This window comes from Agelaius phoeniceus, chromosome 9 (assembly GCF_051311805.1).
Source record: "Agelaius phoeniceus isolate bAgePho1 chromosome 9, bAgePho1.hap1, whole genome shotgun sequence".
In the NCBI taxonomy this organism is placed as follows: Eukaryota; Metazoa; Chordata; class Aves; order Passeriformes; family Icteridae; genus Agelaius; species Agelaius phoeniceus.
This window is the reverse complement of record NC_135273.1, coordinates 32,313,997-32,337,494: the sequence shown is the minus strand read 5'-3', so window position 1 is coordinate 32,337,494 and position 23,498 is coordinate 32,313,997. Positions and strand designations below refer to the sequence as shown.

At 52.1% G+C, this 23,498-nt stretch overlaps 2 protein-coding genes across 2 annotated transcripts; both read right to left on the bottom strand.

Moving 5' to 3' along the window:
• Nucleotides 1-269: 269 nt before the first annotated feature.
• Nucleotides 270-9,216, bottom strand: LOC129122989 (lipase member M-like). The gene is made up of 10 exons (XM_077183581.1): nt 9,085-9,216; nt 8,124-8,235; nt 7,058-7,175; nt 6,569-6,767; nt 5,714-5,823; nt 5,256-5,401; nt 4,134-4,280; nt 2,825-2,896; nt 1,422-1,487; nt 270-1,311 (listed from the first exon to the last, which is right to left on the bottom strand). Exons 2-10 carry the CDS (start codon nt 8,226-8,228, stop codon nt 1,078-1,080), a joined length of 1,197 nt encoding a protein of 398 aa, XP_077039696.1. The 5' UTR covers nt 8,229-8,235; nt 9,085-9,216; the 3' UTR covers nt 270-1,077.
• Nucleotides 9,217-17,155: 7,939 nt separating this feature from the next.
• Nucleotides 17,156-22,913, bottom strand: LOC129123059 (lysosomal acid lipase/cholesteryl ester hydrolase-like). The gene is made up of 9 exons (XM_054637259.2): nt 22,830-22,913; nt 21,811-21,976; nt 20,304-20,502; nt 19,985-20,094; nt 19,535-19,671; nt 19,005-19,148; nt 18,514-18,585; nt 17,896-17,961; nt 17,156-17,468 (listed from the first exon to the last, which is right to left on the bottom strand). The coding sequence occupies exons 1-9, from the start codon at nt 22,911-22,913 to the stop codon at nt 17,235-17,237; spliced, it is 1,212 nt and encodes a 403-aa protein (XP_054493234.2). The 3' UTR covers nt 17,156-17,234.
• Nucleotides 22,914-23,498: the final 585 nt, after the last annotated feature.

Genomic DNA, 23,498 nt, shown 5'->3' with positions numbered 1-23,498 from the left:
ATTCCCAAACTTTCATGGATACAATAAAACTCTCCACTCCCAAGGCTGTCTGGTGGGGTTATTTTTGCCAGCAAGGGTTCCTGCCCCCTGCCCAGGGGTGGGGTAGGGTACTGGATGTACTGGGATACTCCCAGTTGGGACCCTTGGAGAGCCTGCATTGCCACCCAGCTCTACCAGCTGGCCTGCGTCCCTGCTGCCAGAAAATATTCACATGCAAGGAAGAGCTGAGAGTGTCAAAGCACAGGCTCCTGTAACCCCCTTTGAGTATTTATTTAGGAGGGATTTTCCTCACCTCCGGGTTTGCAGCAAGCAGCAGGGTGGGACGGGCTGGGGACATCAGCCTGGCAGCACCTTCCCGGGGGGATGGCAGCCCTGCAACCCAGCCCAGGGCATTTGGGGTCAACAGCTCCCAGGGGTGAGGGATGATCATTCCCAGTGCCTTGGTGCTGAGCCCAGCAGCCATTCCTGGGGACCTCTGGCCCCTGAGCCCCTGCCCCAATAATGCAGGCAGCTGCCTGGCTTGGCCCAGATGGAGACCTTCCACTTCCTGGGGACTTGTCTTGGGGAAAAAGGATCCTCCAAATCCTGAACCCCCAGGGCTGCAATGTGGGGCCAGAGCCGCTGTTGCTGCTGCCAAGAAGGATTTGGCCTCATGCATTCCCTGGATTCCTTTGTGTGCCATAGCTGGGGGCTGCTCTCAGCCTGTTCCCCCACAGGCCCAGCTGCCTCTCACCTCCTCACAGCCTGGCTGCTCTAATCCCCAGCCCACCGTGGGGTCATGGCAGGGTCCCCATGTGTCCCTGGGTCAGCACCATCATGTTGGGGCCCTTCCCAGCAGGGCTAGTGGCTCCTGCCTCCTCCAGTGCCTCGGCTTACTCTGGTGCTGCCCTCCCAGCACGGTGCCACCGGAGCTCCCAAGCAAGGAGGAGAGACCCAGCAACCAAGGGATGCGTAGAAAGCACCATCACCACAAGTGTGTCAGGCCAGCAGGAAGGAGGGGACAGCAGGCAGTGTCCCAGCCCCTCCTGGGGCTGTCTCAGCTGAGGGACAGGGGCCAGGCCACCGGGAGCTGCTGCTCTACCGGGACCCCTCCATCAGGCTCAGGATGCTGCTGTAGAGGCGCCTGGGGGCGTCCAGGCCCCAGACAAAGTCCCAGTGGTTCCAGTCGGGGATGTGGGTGTAGGTGACGAGGTGGCTGATGCGGGGCAGCAGCTGCAGCACGTCACTCCAGTCCGCTGCCCAGTCCTGCCCTCCTGACCACACCGCCGTGGGCACCGGCATCTCCTCCGGGCGGTACAGGGGCGGGGTGTCCTGGGGGACACGGGGGGCTCTCAGGTGTCAGGGAAGCCACTCTGTCCCTGCAGCACCCTGGAGAGACCCCCAGCACCTCCAGCTGCCAGCACTGCCATGGCAGCTCCTACCTGGTGGTACCGAGCGCGGTTCTCACTGCCGTAGTCAAAGGCTTTGAATTCTCCCGATTTTATCACCTGGGGAGAGAGGGTGGATCTGCTGGGAGAGGATGGATCTATGAGAGGATAGATCTGCTGGGAGAGGATGGATCTGCTGTGGGAGGATGGATCTATGAGAGGATGGATCTGCTGGGAGAGGATGGATTTGCTGGGAGAGGATGGACCTTTTGTGAGTGAGAGGACGGATCTGCTGTGAGAGGATGGATCTGCTGGGAGAGGATGGATCTGCTGGGAGAGGATGGATTTGCTGTGGAAGGATGGATTGGCTGTGAGAGGATGGACCTGTTGTGAGTGAGAGGACGGATCTGCTGTGAGAGGATGGATCTACTGGGAGAGGATGGACCTGTTGTGAGTGAGAGGATGGATCTGCTGGGAGAGGATGGATCTATGAGAGGATGGATCTGCTGTGGAAGAATGATCTGCTGGGAGAGGATGGACCTGCTGTGGGAGGATGGATTTGCTGTGGAAGGATGGATCTGCTGGGAGAAGATGGATCTGCTGCTGCATGGGTCTTGTATCTCACGCCCCCCTCGAGGCACCCATCATGAGAGGGTGCTCAGAAAGAGTTTGTGGAAGTCCCTGCCCTCCATGTGCCCATCTCCAACCATGCCAGCTGGCTGGGGACAGGCAGGACAAGGAGAGGTGTTGGTGTCTCACCTGTGGGACATTGCAGGAGGAGATGGCATCCCACCTTTTTTAACAGGGTGGCTTTTTGCCCTCTGGCTCCATGCCTGTCCCTAGCCATGGGCTGACAAGCCAAGGTGCTCCACATGACTCCTTGGCTGCCCTGGTGCTCGCCCCTCTGAAATCCTGCTCACCACCAGCTGTGTGTGCAGGGTGCTGCTGCAGCTCCTCCAACAGCCTGATTGTCCTTTTGCAGCCTCCATTACCAATAATTTGGCTCTGCAAGGAGGCACATGGGTGGGGCTCTCCAGCCTGACCCCATTTCCAGCAGGGCCAGTGCTGAAGCTGCAGAGTCCATCTCCAGGGTGTCCAGGACCCCTTTGGACAGGGGGAGACATTGTTGGGTCCCCATTTTCCTCCTTATCCAGTTCTCTCAACTTCTCCTTGGGCTTCATGGTGTCCCCAAGTTCTGCTTTGGTGACTCCTGGGGGGGTCCAACATCCATCTGTGGCCTCCCCATCCTGTCCCTTGTCCTGCCTGGCCCAGCACAGGACACACACTGCAGTGTTCCCTGGTCCCCAGAGGCACCAGGGCAGCTCATCCTGCATCCAGCACCTCTTCTCATTTCTTGCCTTTACTTTCCCAGTGTCTGGGGCCCCTGAGCTCTCGAGTCTCTCCTGGCTCTCAGTGAAGGGCCCATCCCAGGGGGGTGTGTGTGTCAGGGGTCCTACCTGGGCCCAGTGGATGATGTTTTTGACCGAGGTGCCATCTGGATAGTGCGATGTGTACACATCCAGCCGTGTCTGCAAGGAAACAAATCCCAGCTGAGGGTGCTTTCCAGCGGATGGGAGTGGACTGGCAGCTGCCAGGTGTTTCCCAGAGCTGCCACTGCTGAGTCACACTGCCTGAAAAGCTGGACCAGGTTCAGGGATATAATTTTCATTAAAAACCAATGCTGTGAGCCAGCATGGGGAGGAGCTCTGTGAGACACCTTCCCTGGGCTCAGGGGCTGTGCCCAAGGCCTCAGTGACTGCCTGAGGTCACCCAGAGGCTGCTTCAGCAGGTGGGTACAGCAGGGGCTGCATGCCAGGCTGGTCACAGTGACAGGCAGCCCTAATTCAGAGGTGCTGGCAAGGGCCACCTGGCTGTAGCCATGATATTTTCTGAAAAATCCCTTTGCCAGGATTTTTCTCCTGAGAAGCTGAGAAGCCTCAGAGGAAAACAAACCCAATAATTATCTGCTGCTGTGGAATGCAACAGTTGCATCTTTGATTGGTCCATGTTGGATGTTTCTAATTAATGGCCAATCACAGTCCAGCTGTCTCAGTCTCTCTGAGAGTCATGAGTTTCCTTTTCCTTTTCCCTTTTCCTTTTCCCCTTTCCTTTCCTTTCCTTTCCTTTCCTTTCCTTTCCTTTCCTTTCCTTTCCTTTCCTTTCCTTTCCTTTCCTTTCCTTTCCTTTCCTTTCCCCTTTCCTTTCCCCTTCCCCCTTCCCTTTCCTTTCCCCTTCCCTTTCCCTTTCCCTTTCCCCTTCCCTTTCCTTTCCCCTTCCCTTTCCCTTCCCATTTCCTTCCCTTCCCCTTTTCTTTTCTTTCCTTTCCCCTTCCCTTTCCTTTCCCCTTCCCTCTTCCCCTTCCCTCTTCCCTTTCCCTTTCCCTTCTCCCTTCCAGCCTTCTGATTAAATCCTTTCTTCTATTCTGTTAGTATAAACATAACATATATACCATAAAACAATAAATCAGCCTTGTGATTTAGCACGGAGTCAAGATTCTCGTCTCTTCCCATGTCAGGACTGCCTGCAAACTTCCACACCTGCCCACTGACATTTACCCAGCAGAGCCTGGGGGGGCTTTCCCTGTCCCAGGGAGGAAAAGCAGGTGGCAGGGGGACACGTGGAAAGCCTGGGGGGGCTTTCCCTGTCCCAGGGAGGAAAAGCAGGTGGCAGGGGGACACGTGTTGCCCACGCAGGGTCTGTTTGCTGCCAGGCTGGGCAGGGTGGGTGACACAACAGTGACCCTTTGTCCCCACAGAGCACACCCACCATGTTGAGGTTCTTCTCGTTGTAGCCCCCCAGCAGGAAGAGGAGGTTGGCACAGGGCCTGTGCAGCAGCGTGTGCCTGCAGAGCTCGGGGAGGAAGCGCCACAGCCGCCTGATGCGCAGGGATGCGTCCGTTCTGCCCAGCAGCAGCTGCGGGAGCAAAGGGACACACTGAGGCTGTTCCCTGTCCCCCCTCCCTGCAGCCCAGCCCCTGGGCTGCCCCACCAGCCAGGCAGTAAAGGGAATACCCAGGAATCAAGCCCCTGCCCCATGGAGATGTGCACAGCTCACTGCAGGAGTTGGTGCTGACTGAACGCACACCAGGGAAATCAATATTCACAGCTCTCCTCTTTCCCCCCACTTCCCCCAAGCACTGGATCTGTTTTTCATGGAATCAACATGGGCAAAGCTGCTCTTCTTCAGGTGTTTGGTCTAGGGCCCCTACAAGTGCCCTTGTTGCAGCAAGGTAGAAAAATTATAAAAAAAAGCCTTGTAAAATCAAGCCTGCTCTGGCTGGCCTGTCATTTCTTCTAAGGGAAGCAAGCACTGTGCAAGTTCCCATGTGAAGCAATCCTGGTGTGAGCAATTCCTTAACATAACAATCTATTCCTGGGTAAAAAACCACCAGCACCTGTATAAACTCTTTTCACACAGACAAAAAAATTAAAATTACCTCTTCACAAACAACTTTTCTTGCACATACACACCAGGGGTTTGAGTGACCAAGGAATACAGAATAACAACTTGTTAATAACCAATAAAAGTAATTGTCAAGAAAGCTACTGACCATCTGGAGTCACACATGAGGTCTGTAAAACTGTACAAAAAGGACTCATGTGACTAAAGAAGAGGCTTTTCCCACCATGAAGAAAATGGAGTCCCGTGTGATTTATTCCCATGTGCCCCCAAATAAAGACCACGTGTATCCTACAGATGGGAAGAAGAAATGCACTCAACAAGGCCATCCAGGACTGTGTGTGTGCCTGAATTGTGTCTGTGCTAATAAACCAGCAGGAATTAACTGTTTTCTGCTGCATCAGAGAGCCCCAGGGGCTGTGTCTGGGCTTGATCCCTTCTCTAGAAGCAGTCATTTTGGGGCAGAAGGGTGTGGAGTAAATCCCTTACCGGAATCATCTGGAGCTGGTTGTCCATGAGGAACTTCATCTTCATGAATGGACTTCTGCTGTGCTTGAGTGACACTACTGGAGCCAGGGCAAAAAACATTTTGACTTTCTGAGCCAGTTCAGGGATGGATGAAAACGCAATAAACGCTGAGAAAACAGAAAAAACAACCTCAGGCTTGCTCCATCTTTCCTCAGGTGCTTAATCTGAGGGCTCACTTGCACCCAGCTCTGTTTAGTTGATTATCTCCACTTGGAAATCTGAGATCTGTTGCCACCTTCTCCTGCTAAATGTTGGTGCAAGAGATGCCCAAAGGGAGGCAACACCTTTATTCCCTTGGCTGATCGGGCACGTCAGTGGTTTTTAAGCCCACGAGGAGGGGAGCCCTCTGCTTTCTGTTGACAAAACCACCAAAATTGACTGTTTTGAGTCTAGGTGGTGGGTGACCCTTTGGAACTCACCAATTGAGCAGCCCTGGGAGTATCCAACGTAGTGGAGCTGCTTCTGCCCCGTTTTCTGCAGCACAAAGTCGATGGCAGCCGGCAGGTCGAACATTGCCATCTCATGGAAGCTGCAAAACAGGAGGGGGATGTTGCTTGTGAGGCAGCAACTTCCCCTGAGCTGCCTTGCATTGCCCAGCTCCACATCTGGGGCTGATTTTCCAGGGGAGAATTCCTGGCATGGATCCCTCCTGCCATGGCATCATCCTGCCCTGAAAGGGCTTAGCCCTCCCACGGCCCTGGTGAGCAGTAAACAGACTGTGCAGAGCCTGGCCAGCATTCCAGTGCCATACCCAGCCAGAGCTGGCTCCCACCAGGATTACAGCACCAGCTCTGCTCCCTGGGATGCTCTTTCCCCCAGGGGAATGGAGCAATGGTTCCTGCCTGTGTGCCTGTTGGTGGGAGGTGGTGAAAGGCAGACCTGCTGTGTGAGGTTTTTCTAAAAGCCTCTTTATGAGCTTGGGGATTCTGCTCTGGAGAGGCAGTGGCAGCTTGAAAAAAGGGCAACAACAAGGTCTAGGAGCAGGGGAGGTGGCAATGACACTCATGGGCAGCTCAGTGAGGTCCCTGGGGCGGCAGGGCTGGTGTCTCTGTGTGTCCCCACGCAGGTGGCAGTGCCCTGTGCTCTCGGCACTGCAGGGAGGAGCTGGCACTGTGTCAGCAGGCAGGTCTGCTCAGGTGCCCCATCCTCGCCAGGGGAGGCTGTGCCAGGGCTTAGCTGCTCTGACTTGCCTGCCCAGGGGCCCCCACCTCTGCCTAGAGCTTGGTGACAGGCAGAGAGCCTCTGCCAGGCTTTTGTAACACACTCCAGCCCACCTGAAATCCCAGAATTCCACCTGGTCCGCTGAAAGGTGCTGGTGTCTCCGGGAGCAGCTGGTGCCCCGGCTGTTTGCCAGCCACACATCGTAGCCAGAGTCTGCTAGGATGAAGCCAAGGCTGTTGTTGGCCAGGTTTTCCACCCAGTGGCTGCCTTCTCCAAGTATCCCATGCTGGAGAAACACCACTGGCTTGGCCCCTGGGTGCAAAGGAAACAGCACATTTCATCAAAGCACATTCTCTCTATTCACTCACCTCAAATTAAGGGCAGTAAAGCCTCTTCCTTGCACTGCCAGAGGACATGCAAAATGTGCATTTTGGCCATGTCTCCTGGTGCTGCAGCTTTGAGTGTAAATTGGAGAAATCCCACGGATTCAGTATTTTTGCTTTAACAAAGACTATTCCCCCGGCCTGTCCAGGTCCATCCATTCCCCTGCTGACATTCAGGGCTTTTATTTTTGGCTGGCTCTGAGTGAAATCGAGCTGTACCTCTGTCCTTAGGCTTTTCTCTTCCGTGAGGAATCCTGTTCAGGTGGATGTAGTAGCCATCAGCAGTCAGCACTTCATACTCCTCACTGGGGTACCCTCTGTGGCAGATGATTTGGCTCTGGGGGAAGAAAAACCCAGGTGGGAAACTTTCCATAGCGAAGGTGCTTATCTGACTTGAGGAGATAAGAACTTGACTTTTACCATCTGGCATGGTAAAATCAAAGTTGTGGGACATGTCTTTGCCCAGGCTGTCTCTGGATCAGCTGAGGGCTTTTTGTGGCAGAGGCTGCTCTGTCCCAACCCTGCCCCAGTGACCTGCCCAGGGGAAGGGGAGATGCTCAGCCATGGGCAAGGAGGGGAGCTGGCAGCTGCAGGGCTTTGAAACTGTTGAAACCAGAAAGATTTACTGAAACCATTGAAACCAAAAGGATTTCCTGATGCCTGACCCTGCTTTACAGATATCTGGCACCGATTTCCTGCCGCCTGCCACACGTGTCACATCAGGCTCCGGGTGATGAGCCAGGCAGATAAGGTGGTGGGGCAGAGGGATAAACCTGCCGAGCTGGGCTGACTGGAAGGGCACTGGGATAAATCCCACAGGATCCATTGCAGGGCTCCAGAGGCTCTGCCTGAGCTTTATTCATGCTGAGAACTCCACAGACTGTGGAAAATCCAGCTGTGGTCCTGCCCACAGGTTGCTTTGTTATGAGGTTGGCAGGAAAGATTAAATGCAGCAATTTTATCTTATATCCCAGCTTCAGAGCCTCTCAGGGCTCACCTGGACATGGCCCTGAGCGACTTGCTGCTGCTGAAGGAGAGGAGCCACACACAAATTTCTACCCTCTGGGGAGATATCTGATCAAATCCAGTCTGGGATTATCCCCATCCCTAACTGCCCTGCTGTGATTGCATTAATTCTGCTGGGAGGAGGAGCTGGTTAATGATGGTGTGGAGGCAGCGTCATATCGCAGCAGCCCAACAACACCAGCCCTCTCCAAGCCTCCCTCTCCTCCAGCTGAACGTGCCCAAGCCCTCAGACAGGGAATTCAGAGTTCTCCTGGCTTACAACGTTCATGAGAGCCTCGGGGTTCAGAGCCTTCTTCTGCTTGGTGGCACCTTTGGAGCTCGTGGGTGCTTGGACCAGGAGCAGGACTGTCATGAGCAGCCACATCTCGTGCCTGTGTGAATGATAATAGTGACAACAACAGCAAAAAATAATGATAATGATGGTAATAATAGCAATAGGAGCAGCAGCAAGAGTCACAAGAGCAAAACCGTGGCACGGCTGCTGCTGTTGTTGTTATTGTTGGTTGTTATTGTCGCTGGAATTGATGTGAATGTTTGTTTCTGCTTGGTTGGGATGTGTTAGGTTCCTCACAGATCTGGAGATCACATATCATTTTCTGGGCTGGGAAAGTGGAGGGAATTCCCAATTTCAGTTTACTTTGCTGTCCACATAAGAATTTTTTATATTGTACAGATCTGGAACTAGGCTGGAGCCTTTTTAATATTTTTAATGGCAAGAAGGGAACCAGCTATGCAAGACAAGAACTGAACCAGTACTGGGATAATCCCAGACAGGGCCAGTTGTCTCACAGAGGGAATTAACCTAAAGGGGGAGTTTATGCTATGGAAGGAACATGTTTAGTGTGGCTGGGCTATGACTCTGTCTATACTTTTTGTGTTTCTCTATTCCTTAGCTTTCCTACCAGAACCCACTGTAAACAGAAGGATCCCATGAGCTGAAACTGGTAGAACCTCAGAGGAAGGCTGTTAGTTAAATCAGTGTTGCCTAAAAGAAAACAGAAACCTTTTTGATCACCTTAGGTGCTCCTGAGCTGAGCAGAGGCCTATTTTCATGCACACAATTAACATTACATATGATTTCTAACATTGTGCCAGGCTCTCAAAAGTTAGAGCCTAACTTCAGCCCAGCAGCATGAACTGTGAATTACTCTCTGCCTCCCTCCTTCTGCTCCCACACCACGAGACTTTCCTACCCTCTGAAATACTCCCAGCAAACCTACCTGTGGTGTCACCAAGCTGTGAGATAAGACCAAAAATAATAAAAAAAAGATTGAGTGATGCTTTTCCCCCGCTGGGGACAGCTCCAAAAGGACACAAATCTGAAGGACAAGGAGGGAAATTCGTTACCAGGCAGCTCCAAAAGGACACAAATCTGGAGGACACGAAGGGAAATTCGTTACCAGGCAGAGCCCTGGCACGTCTGGCCAGGCTGCTGGTGGCAGTGCCAGTGGCTCTGTCACCAGCAGAGTTAAAAGGACCAGGCTGTGTCAGAGCCCAGCCACGCTGGCACTTGCTGTTCACGTGTCCTCCAATTAACAGATGGGTGCTGATCACTCCTGGGGCACCTCCCTTCATGGGAAGCTTCTCGTGGCTTTGATTGCGGTTTTGCAGAGGCAGCTGGGTTGGTGTGCTGAGGAATTCCAGCTATGGAGTTGCACCTTAAGCTCTTGATAGCCAGGGTGGAAAAGAAAAAAGCCAAGAAGCCAAGAGAAAAACAAACAAACAAACAAACAAACAAACAAACAAAAAGCCAACAGGTTTTCTTGGTAAAGGGTCATTTCCTAACTGCCAGGGTAATTTCCCGTATCCCAGGGTCATTTAGAAGAGTTCCTGGGGCAACAAAAAAGCTTGGTCTGAGCTGATGCCTTGAGAAGGCTGACCTAGAACAGAGTTAAAGAATAAAGCAGGGATTTATTAAAAGGATCTCCTCAATGGATCCACCTTGGGCAGCACAAGAGCCCAGCCAGGGCTGCACCCAGGGTGAACCAAAATGGTCACAAAAATGGACACCTGGCCATGGGGTCTCTCACTTTGATCAGTTCTGCTCCATTTGCATCTTGGAGTTCATTGTTCCATTCCAGCTTTAGCCCATGCAGTCCCATCCTTGTTTATCTCTCTCCAGCCCACGGTGTTTGTGCTCTTGGGCTGAGATTTGGATCATTTGTCCTTGGTCCCCAGCTAGAGCAGGAATTGTTTTGTCTCCCTGCTCTGTGCACAGAGCTCACCATCCCTCAATGTGAAGCTCAGAACTGCACACTAAAGCAGCACAGAATCTGAAAAATACAAAAGCTAAAACCTGAGGCATCATTCTGAAGGCATCACTCCCACCTTTCCAAGGCCTCAGCAGCATGCTGAGCTCCCCAAGGATACCCAAGGGCAGCTCAGGCCTCACTGCCTGCCTGGATGGGAGACACTTGGGCATCCACACCTCATGAGAAGTGACAGTGAGGTCCAAAAGTGCTGTGTTAGCAGGGGGCAATTCACCAAAGCTCTGCAGAACTCTCTGGAAAAGCACCAGGCTGGAGATCCCAGCAGCAGCCAGAGGTACAAGGCAGAGCTGGTGCAACACCCACGCTTGGCCAAAGCCACAGGAACTGCCTGTGCCCACCCAGCCATGCCTGTCCCTGCCTTGGTGGCTGTGGGAGCCCAGGACATCCCTCTGAGTGTCCTGGATGGCTCCAGCTCCTGCAGGGGGCTCAGAGACCCTGGCACAGAGCCCAAGGCACCTGTGACTTTGATTTTGACCCATGGAGCAAATGACCAGCTTTGTATGAAGGATTACAAACCAGGAGAGTTTAAGTAGAATAATAGTTAGTTTGTCACAGGGTGAAAAGGTGGAATTTTAAGGTTTTCAGAATGGAGGTTTGGGGTCCCAAGATGGAGGAATTTGGGCGTGCCCCGTCCTTCTTATTTCTCCCTCCTCGCCTCCATCTTCTGGGTGATGCTGGCCCTTTGGGATTGGTTTAGAGTAGAGACAGACTGTGTAACATGCAGGCTGGTCACTCAGCCTCCTATTCAATCTTCTCCCAGGTGTGCTCATGCAGAGGGTGTCACACGAGGCTGTGGGTGCTCAGAGCTGTGTCACATCCCTGCCAGGGCACAGCAGTGTCACCCTGCTGCCTGACCCATCCTCCCCACCCTCACTCAGGGCAGCAGCACACACAGGACTCGTGGAGGGGAGCACGGGGAGAGGTGCCTGCTCTGCCTGCTCTGGGCTTTTGGAAATGTCCTCCCTCGCCTGTGAGCATGAAAATCCCACTGCAAGGAGTCAGAGAATCGTGGAAGGGAACTTATATAGGTTGGAAGGATCTTAAAGCTCATCTCATCCCACCCCTGCCATGGCAGGGACACCTTCCACTGTCCCAGCTGCTCCAGCCTGGCCTTGGGCACTGCCAGAGATGCAGGGGCAGCCCCAGCTGCTCTGGGCACCCTGTGCCAGGGCCTGCCCACCCTGCCAGGGAACAATTCCTCATTCCCAATATCCCATCCAGCCCTTCCCTCTGTCAATCTGAACCCATCCCCTTGTCCTGTCCCTCCAGTCCCTGTTGCAGGGTCCCTCTCCAGCTCCCCTGTGTCCCTTCAGGCCCTGGCAGGAGCTGTGAGGTCTCCCCACACCCTTCCCTTCTCCAGGCTGAGCATTCCCAGCTCTCCCAGCCTGGCTCCAGCCCCCTCAGCAGCTCCATGGACCTGCTCCAACAGTTCCATGCCCTCCTCATGCTGGGAGCACCAGGGCTCACCTGAGTGGGGCAGAGGGGCAGAATCCCCCCTGCCCTGCTGCCTTCTCACCCCACTACTCATTCTCTAGTGGAGGTACTAACTAGTAGTAACAGTGATAAATTAATAGTAGTAGAGGCTGGGAAGGCAGCAGAGCCTTCTCTGGCATCCCCAGGCTGTGGAATGAGGCCATTGGAGCAGTGTGTCAGTGCTGAGGTGAGTGTGTGATTCAGCACCTGGGGTTGTTCCACCTGTGGTGGAAGGACAGAAGGTGGCAAAAAAAAAAAACCAAACAGCTGGATTTTTACTGAGGAACTCTTGTGTAGCTTAGTTAAAGGGAGGAATGAAGACCTTTGAGGACTTGAAGGAGGTTGGGGTTAGATGGGATATTGGGAATGAGGAATTGTTCCCTGGCAGGGTGGGCAGCCCCTGGCACAGGGTGCCCAGAGCAGCTGGGGCTGCCCCTGCATCCCTGGCAGTGCCCAAGGCCAGGCTGGAGCAGCCTGGGACAGTGGAAGGTGCCCCTGCCATGGCAGGGGTGGGATGAGGTGATCTCTAGGGTCCCTTCCAACCCAAAGCCCTCTGGGATGCCACTTTCTCAGAGGGATGTGTGTCCAGGGGGCTGCTCAAGGTGGGACACGGAAGGCCAAGGTTTCCAGCCAACAAATCATCCATGTGCTTCCTGGGCTCTGCCTGAGCCCCAAACCCTGTATTTTTCTTGTCCTCTGAGGCCTTTAAGAATCAAAATTTACACCTCCTGGTGTGGTGTGTTGCTTGTTAGCTTCCCACTTCACAGCCATCAGGCAGCATTGCTGCTGGATGCCTTTCGTGCTCTCATTTGAGGCATCACAGGACTGCAACCCCACCTGCTGCTGGCACAACAGGAAGGGAACCAGCCCTTGGGATCAGCTGTGTCCCCAGTGCTGTCCCTCAGGTGCAGGTCTGCTGCTGCTGAGTCACCTCCTCTGAGGCACACTGCTGCAATCAGCACCTCCTCAGCCCCTGGATTGGGGTTAATCCTGCCCTGGGCTCTCCATGCCCACCTCCCCTCCACCCAGGGCCCTGCTGCTCCTCCTGCTGCTCCTTTCCTGTGCCCAGGGTGCCTCTTGCCAAGGGTAAGGCAGCCACAAATCACCTGGCCCTGGCATCCTGAGCTGGGGAAGGGAGCAGCAGCCTGGTGTTGGCAATAGGAGAATGCCAGCTCTTGTGCAATTCCTGCCAGATAAACACAAAACTGCCTCGCAGTAACCTTGGAGAACACAGCTCAGGCTAAAGAACCTGCTGAGTCCTTATCTGCTTGTGCTTTTCCTGGTTTAAAGTCCCTTTGGGTGTCTCTGGTTTGCACATTTATAGGGGTTTTGCCCGTGCTGGAGTTGCTCAGTGGAGCTTGAAGAAATAGCTGATCTTTTCACAACACCTTGTTTGGGTTGTTCATGCAATCATTCCATTCTCCCTAATGAAATGGAATAAACAAAACCATAAATGTGGGTTGGGAAATAATGGAGATGTGGTCACTGGTGTTTCTTCTCTGGTAATTCCTCCCCTGTTCCTGTGTTCAGAAGAGCCCAGAACAACCCTGAACTTTTTGTACTTCTTCCCTGATCTCTCTTCATTGGCTTTAAAGTGTACTTTACAGCTGAAAGAGTTTGGTTTGTGGCTGAACAGACCTGAGACACGTGAGCAAAATTTCTCAGTAAAGAAACACCCACAGTTTTCAAATTTGGTCCTGCATTGCTCTTGAGATTATTTCCCAGCACACTGGAGACAAGCTGATCTGGCTGAGCTTTGCCAAAGCCCTGGTCAGGGCTGCCAGGGAGCAGGAACACGTCCCACAGGACACAGCCCAGGTCAGAACCACAGAAAGAACTCGTTTGGAAGAGTTGAGATCATCAAATCCAACCTAGGACCTGACACCTCCTCATCGACTACACCATGGCAGTGGGTGCCATGTCCAGGCTTCTTCTGAACATGTCCAGGGACGGTGACTCCCTCCACCACCTCCCTGGGCAGACAATTCCAGTGCCCTTCACTCTTTCAGGGAAGGATTTTCTCCTGTGTCTAACCTAAACTTGCCCTGGCACAGCTCAGGGCTGTGTCCTCTCCTCCTCTCCTTCTGTCAGAGGTTGCCTGGGGGAAGAACCATCATGATCCACACTGGTTTGTGAAGTTTTGGAGAAAATTTCATCTGAGCTTGATTCCAGCTAACTTTCCATGGCCTTATATCCCTACCTGCTTGAAGTCCCATCCCAAGAAAATGCAAGTCTCAAAATCTGTGTCTCTCTCTCTCTCATCTAACAAACTCAACAGAAAATTTGAAAATTACACTGGAAATAACATGGGAAATTGCTGTGAGTTCCTAAAATAAGAAAGCACAGTGTTTTGAACCAAATGAAAAGCCTGAATCTGCTCAGCAATGCCTCTGGAAGTCATTGTCAGGCTGTAAAGGATCAAAAAGATGTGAAAAGGCAGCACGCCATCTGTCATAACTCCATGAAACCTTGTCCTAGATTAACTCTGGGACAAATCAGTTTCTAAATAACCCCACGTTGTGGGGTTAGCACAGCACGTTGCTTAAAGCAGACACCAGAGCAATCCTTGGATTGCTTGCAAAAGCACCACCTCTCTTCAAGCCTGTGCCTGTGGGAAGGAGCCTGTGCTGGCCCTGTGCTCCCCTCCACGAGTCCTGTGTGTGCTGCTGCCCTGTGTGAGGGTGGGGATGATGGGTCAGGCAGCAGGGTGACACTGCTGTGCCCTGGCAGGGATGTGACACAGCTCTGAGCACCCACAGCCTCGTGTGACACCCTCTGCATGAGCACACCTGGGAGAAGATTGAATAGGAGTGACCAACATCCTCCCCACGTGTGGCTGAGCCTGGTTTGCCCACACAGGGAGGAGAAAAAGGGTGGTGGAGGCTTTGTGGGTGAATGGAACACCATGGACTGAGATATGTGGGACATTGATCTGTTGGAGCAGGTCCAGGGGAGGCATCAGGATGAGCAGAGGGATGGAGCAGCTCTGCTGGGAGAGCTGGGATTGTTCACCTGGAGAGGAGAAGCTTTGGGGTGACCAAATTGTGGCCTGAAGGAGACACAAGAGTCATGAAGAGACTGTTTAAAAGGGATGGAGGGACAGGACACAGGGAATGGCTTCCCAGTGCTAGAGGGCAGGGTCAGATGGGATATTGGGAATGAGGAATTGTTCCCTGGCAGGGTGGGCAGGCTCTGGCACAGGGTGCCCACCCTGGATCCCTGGCAGTGCCCAAGGCCAGGCTGGAGCAGCCTGGGACAGTGGAAGGTGTCCCTGGGGTGGAATGAGATGGACTTTGAGGTTCCTTCCCACCTAAACCATCCATGATTCCATGATTCTGTGATACCCTGTGCAATCACCACAGACCTGCCTGGTGGTGTTGGACTTGCCTGACAGACCTGAGACACTCCAGGCCTCCAATCCTGCCATGGCCATCCCAGGAGATGGAATTTCACAATATTTATTCTGCAGGCATAAATCAGTTTGGTTCCAAAACAAACCTCTTCATTTGTTATTGATCCTTTGGCAGCAGAGGGGAAGCAAGTGCCAGAACCTGCCTGAGCCAGAACTTCACCAAAGTTCTGCTCTGTCAGGGCAGAATGAAGACACTGCATTGCAAACACTGAACCAGGTAACTGCAGGAGTGGCAGAAACTTCATAAGCTGAGCAGAAAGAGACCAAACCCTGTACTTTTAATGAAATTTCAGTAGTGAAAAGTTAGTGCTTTAAAACCAAATTTGAATAAATGGCAGGTGTGGGCCGTGGTTTAGTGGTGAGCATGGTTGGCTTTGATGATCTTGGGGGGTCTCTTATGGATTCTGTGATTCTGATTTCCTGCCAGCTTTTCAGAAGTTTGCAGGGGGAGCATCTTGGCAGCCTCTCTGTGTGTTTATTTTCCATTTGCATTGATATCCATGGCATGAGCACAGTGCAGCCCTGTAAGGTGCTGCTCCAGGGCACGGCCCTGCCTTGAGCAGCTGATCACAGAGAAAAAGATGTCATTACAAATGTCCTAAGTGAGGCAGCTAATCACTGGCAAGCCAGGCAGATCCTATCTGACCTATAGCCTCATTCCTGCAGCCTGGCACGGCCTCACCCTGCCCTGCTTTCTGCTGTGGTCAGTTCCAGCTCTAAGGGTAGAAAGTGAAACACTTTACACAGGCAGTAACTCGAGCAGAGCCAGCCCTGTGCCACCATCTCCAGACTCCTGGATGAATCTCTGCTGCTAAAACCCCACAGTTTGGCTCTGCAGGGCAGCTGTGCTGGGCTCCATACCCTCCTCACCAGCCACCTCTTCCCTGCAGGGAGATGCTGGTGGCATCAGCATCATCTGGAAATGATCCCTGAGCGTGAGGAGCATCGCACCTGCACCTGCTGAGAGGTCTGTGCTGAAAACCCCCACACCCACAAAATCCTGGAATGGTTTGGGCTGGAAGGGACCTCAAAGCCTGTCTCATTCCACCCCTTCCACTGTCCCAGGCTGCTCCAAGCCCCAATGTCCAGCCTGGCCTTGGGCACTGCCTGAGGATCCAGGGGCAGCCCCAGCTGCTCTGGGCACCCTGTGCCAGGGCCTGTGCCAATTCCTCCAGAGTTTTAACCTCTAGTTAACAGTACAACCACACAGAGCCCAGTAGACCCTATCCACTTTATTATTATCATTATCATTATCATTATCATTATCATTATCATTATCATTATCATTATCATTGCATATTTGTGGAAAGAGAACCTTATCCTTTGCCCTGCTTGCTCCCAGGCTTATTTTAAGAAGATAGGCAATTTCACAAACTGGCAAATTCACAATTCCTCCTCTGATCAAGGTATCATTAACAATTTAATCCAGAAGCTGAAAACAGATTTTGGCCTGTTGCTGCTTTCCACCACACTCTTCTGTCTCCCTGAGAGGCAGCAAAAGGTGGCCTTTGCAGCTGGGTTTGTGCCTCAGGATAGCTTGAAGTGGTGCAAAATGGTGTTTCCTGCTAGAACTTACTGAAACTCCTTTGTGCATAAGTGAGATTATCCAAATTAGCATGAATCTGAGAAGGATGTCCCCTTTGTTAGTAAAGTGGGGGGTTCTCATTGATGCAAACCCGTGGCCACTCGTCACTGTCACCAGGCAGGATGTTCATAGCTCCTTCCAGCCTTGAAGGAAGGCAGTGAGTGCCAGGATGCTGGGATTCTTGGTGTGGAAGTGCTGCCAGAAGGTGAATAAAGCAGGATCCATCCACCACGTGGCTTCATCCCATCCCTGTGGGACACCAGCATCCAGGAGGGCACGGGGCTTCTGGCCAGCTGTTTGCAGCTGGGAACCCAAGCTCAAGGAGCCCAGAGTCCACACTGGCCACCAGGAGCCAAGTTCCACTGAACTGGTGGTGAGGGAGGCACGTGGGAGACTCAGGGTGTGAGGGCTGTGCTCAACCTCAGCCTACTGAACCTCAGTGCAGAGTGCTTCCCCAGCCACTGGATTGCCTGGTTTTCCTCACTGGCCAGAGCAATATCAATCCAGACCAAGTGCAGCAGTTTATTGAGCTTTTCCCCCCAGTTTTTCTTCTTTTTATTTTAATCATCCCCCCCCAAGATGAAAGAAGGCCCAGGAGTCATGGAGAAGCCAACGACCACTGCTCCAGCTCTAGGCACCCTTCTCCATCAGGTCAAGCATTTCTTTGTAGACCTGCTCGTAGACCTGCTTGCCCCAGAGGAAGTCAAAGTGGACAAATTCGGGGATGTACTTTTTGTAGGCCACGTTGGAGATGCGGGGCAGGGTGATGTTCACATCCTCGGGGGCTGAAATCCAGTCCTTGCCCCCATACCAGGCAGCCAGGGGGGTTTTCATGTTCTCCAGCTCATAGAAGGGAGGAGTGGTCTGGAAGACAGGAGGGAGGCAAAGGGCAGGCCAAAAATTCAAAGTGTGTCCTGGTGGCCGCTTGGAATTTCTCCCTTATCCCAAGGGGTAGAAGAGGAACTACCACCAGGGAGCCTCACTGTGCCTTGGGCTCCTGTTCTCTTCACCACAGGGTCAAAAAGTCATCTGAGTGACTGAGTCACTTATTTTTATTAGAAAGTTATGAACCTGCTTCCCCATATACAGCAAATTCCATAAATTTCATGTAATTCATGGAATCACAGCATGGCTTGGGTGGGGATGGACCTCAAATATCATCTTGTCCCAGCTCCCCTGCTGTGGACATTTTGCACCAACCTTCCACTATTCCAGGCTGCTCAATTGCCCAAATGCAGTCTCAGCCACTGCAATATTTCCACTGGAATATTTATTTATGGCTCTCTCTTACCTGGTTGTAATGGAGCACGTTGTCACTGCCATAATCATAATGCTTGAATTCCCCAGTCTGATAGAGCTGGAAGAGGAGAGTTATGTTCATTATCCATGCATTGGAGGGGGCTCTAAGACAGACAAAAGAGGTGACAGGGGACTGCAGTGCTCCCTCCTGCCACCAAGGCTCAGGGAACCCATTTTTACATCTGGTACTGGGTTTTGGGAGGAGAGCCCAGCCCCAGGAAGACCACAGTGATTAACCTGGTGTACAGCCAAGAGCCTCAAAGGACACATGAATCAGACCTTTGGGCAAGTTTGTTGTGTGTTGAGGTCAGTGCCAGCGGCAGAAGGACGTGAGTAGAACATTTTCAATTAGCTGTATCATTAGTGGTCTTAGTGACCCTCAGCCTTCACTCTGGCATCTCCTGTCCTGGTTTATCACCAGCCTTTGTTCCACCTCCACCTCCTACAAGCCCCAGGGACCTCTTTTGTTGGGATAAATAACTTCATTTGCAGCAGTGTTTCAGGGCAGCTTTCCCCTCCCTCCCTTACCCAGCTCTGCAGGGGGAGCAGGGGGGATTTGTCCCCAGTTTTATTCCCTGAGCAGAGGGAGGAGAACACGAGGAGGTGTTACCTGCCGCCAGTGCAACATGTTTTTTAGGGATGTGGAGTCAGGGTAGCGGGCCAGGTAGACATCCATGCGGCTCTGCAAGGCCATCAGAGAGGTTTATTCTCTGCTCCCCCCCCAAAAATCCACATCAGAAATAAACCAAACCTGTTCAGGAGCCACACGAGCCTCACCCCCACAGAGCTCCCTGCAGCAAGCTGAGCCAGTCCCAGGTAGGAGCCTGCCTGGTGCCCAAGGCAAAGTAAGGCTCCATACCTCGTGCTCAGGATCCTTTTGCAAAGCTCAGCTCTGTGTGTTGTCCCTAATAAGTTTCCTTCTTGGGATATTAAGGAATTACACCAATGATTCACTTGAGAACCCCCCCACCCTGGTGCCTCCAGGTTGAATTTTTCTACCAGCCAAAGATGTGGAAGGCCGTATGGAGGCAGCAGAAGGACAGCTCAGGCTGGGACAGTGAGGAAGGGGATCTCTGGAGAGGGAAGCTGCAGTGTACATACCACGTTCAAGCTGTTGGTGAACCCACCAGGCAGGTAAAACACCAAAGAGCACACGGTTTTCAGCATGGGGTAGGTGCACATTGTGGAAATCACTTGCTTCAACACCTCACCCTTATCAAAGACCACTGTCTGGCCCAAAATGATCTGTGGAGGTCAGAGGGGTGTATCAGTGGGGTGTATCATGCTCTTTTTGCCTCCAGGTGCTCCCCACCTCTTTGCTCACCCCTGAAAGTTGCTGACAACTTTGCTGTGCTCCGTCGCTTTGGCTTTTCAGAAAAGGCCATTGCCCTGGAAGAGCCCTGCCCTTCCTAGGAGAGGTTTCTCCCAGGAGAAGGGACCCAAAACCAATCCCTGTTAATAGTTCTCTGATGAAGGCTGGGCAGGAAGATGATTTGCCTGCCCTCCAGGCTCGCAGCACACGCACAGACACCCAGAGCGGGGAGATGGAGGTGAGGTACAAGCCCTGCCTGCCTCAGGTGGCCCTGCCAGTCCCTCCTCCCCCTCACACCTCACCTGTGCTGAGGACACACCTTAATCAGCACCTCGGGCAGGTCAAACACCCTCACCAAGGGGGACTTCATGTTGGAGTTGACGGTGATGGGAGCCAAGGCGAAGAACATCTTGATTTTGCGATCCAGTTCGGGAATGGAGGAGAAGGCAATGAAACCTGCGTGGGGGAGAAGGAAGCAGACCCTGCCCTGCTGTTTCTGAGGCAGCTGTTGACTTCCAGGTGTGTGTGCCCACCACAAGGCCCCTCAGAGGTGCCTCCAGCAGGTCAGGCTCCGGCAGCAATGAGATGAACCCAGTTTGGGGCCGCCAGTGCTCAAAACTCTTCTGTTAAAGCAATTACCCGCTCTTTTCCCCTTTGTTATTTGGGAATGCCTGGACATTTCCCTCCCTGAGCAAGGATTTAGGAGCACTCCCAGAGTGGGGGTGCACAGCTGGTGTGACTCTGCCAGGCCTGCTCTCCTCCTCAGTACCTGTGGTGGTGCCCTGGGAATAAGCCACGTAGTACAGCTGCTCCTGCCCCGTTCTCTGCAGGATGTAGTTGATGGATGCTGGAAGGTCATACATGGCCATCTCATGGAAGCTGCAGGGGAGACAGGCACGTGACAAAATCACCCTTGCTGACCTTGCCAGGGCTGCTTGGGTGCAGGCAAGTGCTTTGGCAGGAGCTGACCACCCAATTTCTGCCCCTTGGCAGAGGGTGTGACTGCCAGGAGCACCCCTCCTCCAGCCTGCACACACTGCTGGGGGCGTACCAGTGACCTGCCCAGCCTCCAGTTTCATGGAAAATACCTGTAAGCTGAGTATTCCTGCTGGTGGAATTCAAACTCCTGGTGTTTCCGTGACCAGCTGTTGCCCCGGCTGTTCCCGATCCAGACGTCGTAGCCAGCGTCGGCCAGGATGAAGCCCAGGCTGGTGTTGGGCAGGTTGGTGACCCAGTTGCTTCCCTCCAACACCAGGCCATGCTGCAGGAGGACCACGGCCTTTGGAGCTGGAGGAAGGAGAGGAGGAATCATTTTCTCTGACCACGAGCAAAATCCATCATTCACATCCAGGTGTGGCTTTGGCAGCACCCACTGGGAAGTGACACCAGGGCAGGGTCACTGCCCACTGTCCTCTGTCCTCTGTCCCCAGCCTCTCTGGGGAGGTGTTTTTGAAGAAGGCCAGGGCAGAGACTGGAAATCTGGGGTGTTTTTACACTCATTTGTCATGTACATGACAAAAACTGGGCTTTCAGAGCAGAAGAGGAAGATCCCAAAATGGTGAGATGGCACTGAATGGAACACAGGAAGGATGAAAAACAGTGAGATGGCATTGGATTGGCTGCCTGGTTTGGTTTCCTTTCCTCACTTATGGCTTTTTGCTGCTCCACTCTCTGGTTTTGAGCTGAGGGAAAACCTGGGGCACGATTTCTCTGCCTCATTCATCCTCCTTCCTCTTTGGGGCAAATCCTCTCAGAAAAGGGTCATCATGGTGGGCACCTGCATTTCTTCTGCTCCTGAGGCTATTTGCCTGGTTTTCCCTACAGGGACAGCTTCCTCCTGGAGCACTGTCCTGGGCTGACTATATGATGCTTTTATCCCCAATTATCTCTTCTGTTTATGCTGAATAATAAGTGTTGCACCTTTAAGACTTATTCAAAAGAATAAAGAAGAAACCAAACCAAACAAACTCTGCAGTTTATTTTCAAGCACTACACTCGCTCCTCCACATTCCTTCTCCTAAACTGTGTTGTCTGCAAATAAATAAACAGCAAAAAGCTCTCCTTTATTTTAGGTAGTTTTAGCTAGCTGAATCAAAAAAGTTCCCTAGACTGTAATTTTTTTCTTTTTCTTTAAGCCTGTTTAAACCTACCCTAAACTGAACACCCAAAAAACCACCAGCAGCTCACACCTGTAACCCACCAGACCAAACCTAAGCCACAGCCTTTCCACCACCAAAAAGACTAATAAGAGACTAAGTAAACTAAACTGCAACCCAGAAAAGAGACTTTCTGAGTTTGTCATCTCTTTTAAAGCAACAAAAAAAATTATTGTTTAATGTTGTTTAATAAACAAGTTTTTCCACTTTTCTCCAAAAAAAAAAAAAAATTTTCTCCCAGATTAATTAAAGAAAATTAAAGAAAAAAGAAACCTGCTTTTCTAAAAAAGCCCCTTTAAAAGTTCTCTCTCAAATTTGCCCTAAACCAAAACAAATACAAGCACCCATCCCACGGTGAGGTTGCCTTGGCTGTGGCTTATCCCAGCCCAGCGAAGCTCTCAGGGTGCCAGGGCCAGGCAGAGCTTCCTGTGGCACTTACGGGGACAGAACATGTTGGATGGCTGTGCCCCTGCCTTGTGGGAGAGGCTGAAGCTCCCTGGGTTGCCTCTGCCGTGGGGGATCCTCTGCAGGGTGAGGAAATACCCGTCCTCTGTCAGCACCTCGTGCTCCTCGTAGGGGTACCCGTGGTACCGCACAATTTCGCCCTGTGGGAAGGGAAGGAGAGAAAGGGACAGTCCCCAGGGAGGGTCTCTGTCCTCAGGGCTTGGCTGGGCAAAGCCACCTGTGCTGGTGGTGACTCCAGGGGGAGGGTGGGCTCAGGAGATCCCAGTGCCCCCACGGCGATGTCATGGCTCCAGCCAGAATTTTTGGCAGGTCTGGTGAAAAATGGTCACTTTTTGTGTTGCAATCAAGAGCAGGGCAGCACAGACAGCCCAACCCTGAGCCTGAGAGGGCTGTGAGGGCTGTCCTGACCAAACCTGCTGACTTGGAACAAAACCCTCCCCCCGTGATGGTGTTCACAGGGGTCCCAGGATGAGGGAAGAGATGAGAATGTGACTCCATGTTTCAGAGGGCTTGATTTATTATTTTATTATATATATGTATATATAATTAAAACTATACTAAAAGAATAGAAGAAAGGATTTCATCAGAAGGCTGGCTAAGAATAGAAAAAGAATGATAACAAAGGGTTGTGACTGACTGAGACAGTCCAGACAGCTGGGCTGTGATTGGCCATTAATTAGAAACAACCACATGGGCCAATCACAGATGCACCTGTTGCATTCCACAGCAGCAGATAACCATTGGTTGCATTTTGTTCCTGAGGCCTCTCAGCTTCTCAGGAGAAAAAATCCTAAGGAAAGGATTTTTCATAAAAGATGCCTGTGACATCCCCCCATAAATGCCTGCCATAAATCTCCGTGTACGTAAGAGCAGGGAGACAAAAATCTCATAAAATCCTGGTGTCAACCCTTGGTGAAGACACACAGAGCCCGTGGGTCTTGCATGGATCATGTGGGTAAGTTGCTCAACCAAGCAGGAAAAGAAGGGACTTACAACATCCATGGACACCTCGGGGTTCTCTTCTGACTTTGCAGTGACGAGCATGAAACAAGAAATGGTGAGGAACAGCCACGCCATGGTGCTCTGCAAAACATTGTCAGAACATTGAGGGACTTTGCTGGCACTGGCACTGAAACAAGAAATGGTGAGGAACAGCCACGCCATGGTGCTCTGCAAAACATTGTCAGGACATTGGGGGACTTTGCTGGCACTGGCACAGAAGCTGGGGGAGTTCTCTTGATGTGCACTGCATTTCCATCAGGATATCAACCTGACCCCTCAACAGGTGAAATTATTCTAAACCAGAAGTCCTCTCATTCTGAAAAAGGCTCATTTTGCTAATCTTGAACAAAGCCAGAGTCCAAATTCCATGACATTTTAATCCCACATTCTCCATATTCAGAAACATGCAGAGGTACAGGTACAGCTGTACGTGCCTGGGCAAACCTGGTTTTCGAGGAGGTGATTATAAATCATCATTTTAAATAATGGATAGTTGGAAGAATAGGTTGTTTTGTTCCACTGACAGCTGAACTAATGAGGAGTAAACCACCGAATTTTAAGTTGCAGGGCCATGTTCTTAAGAAGAAACCAAACAATGTGATTTGCTTGGGTTCTCCTAATGGCTGAGTAAGACCCTGGGATACTCTTGGCTGGTTTTTG

Bases quoted from the DNA above. Each gene is read 5' to 3' on its own strand.
- LOC129123059 (XM_054637259.2), bottom strand. From the start codon at position 22,913: ATGGCGTGGCTGTTCCTCACCATTTCTTGTTTCATGCTCGTCACTGCA. The intron at 17,962-18,513 runs GTAACACCTCCT...CTCCTCTTCCAG, and splicing joins ACATGTTGCACTGGCGGCAG to CTCTATCAGACTGGGGAATT. The intron at 17,469-17,895 runs GTAAGAGAGAGC...CCTGTCTTCCAG, and splicing joins ACGTGCTCCATTACAACCAG to ACCACTCCTCCCTTCTATGA.
- LOC129122989 (XM_077183581.1), bottom strand. From the start codon at position 8,228: ATGTGGCTGCTCATGACAGTCCTGCTCCTGGTCCAAGCACCCACGAGC. The intron at 5,824-6,568 runs GTGGGCTGGAGT...CCTGTTTTGCAG, and splicing joins GTGGAATTCTGGGATTTCAG to CTTCCATGAGATGGCAATGT. The intron at 1,488-2,824 runs GTAGGACCCCTG...CTCTCTCCCCAG, and splicing joins ACATCATCCACTGGGCCCAG to GTGATAAAATCGGGAGAATT.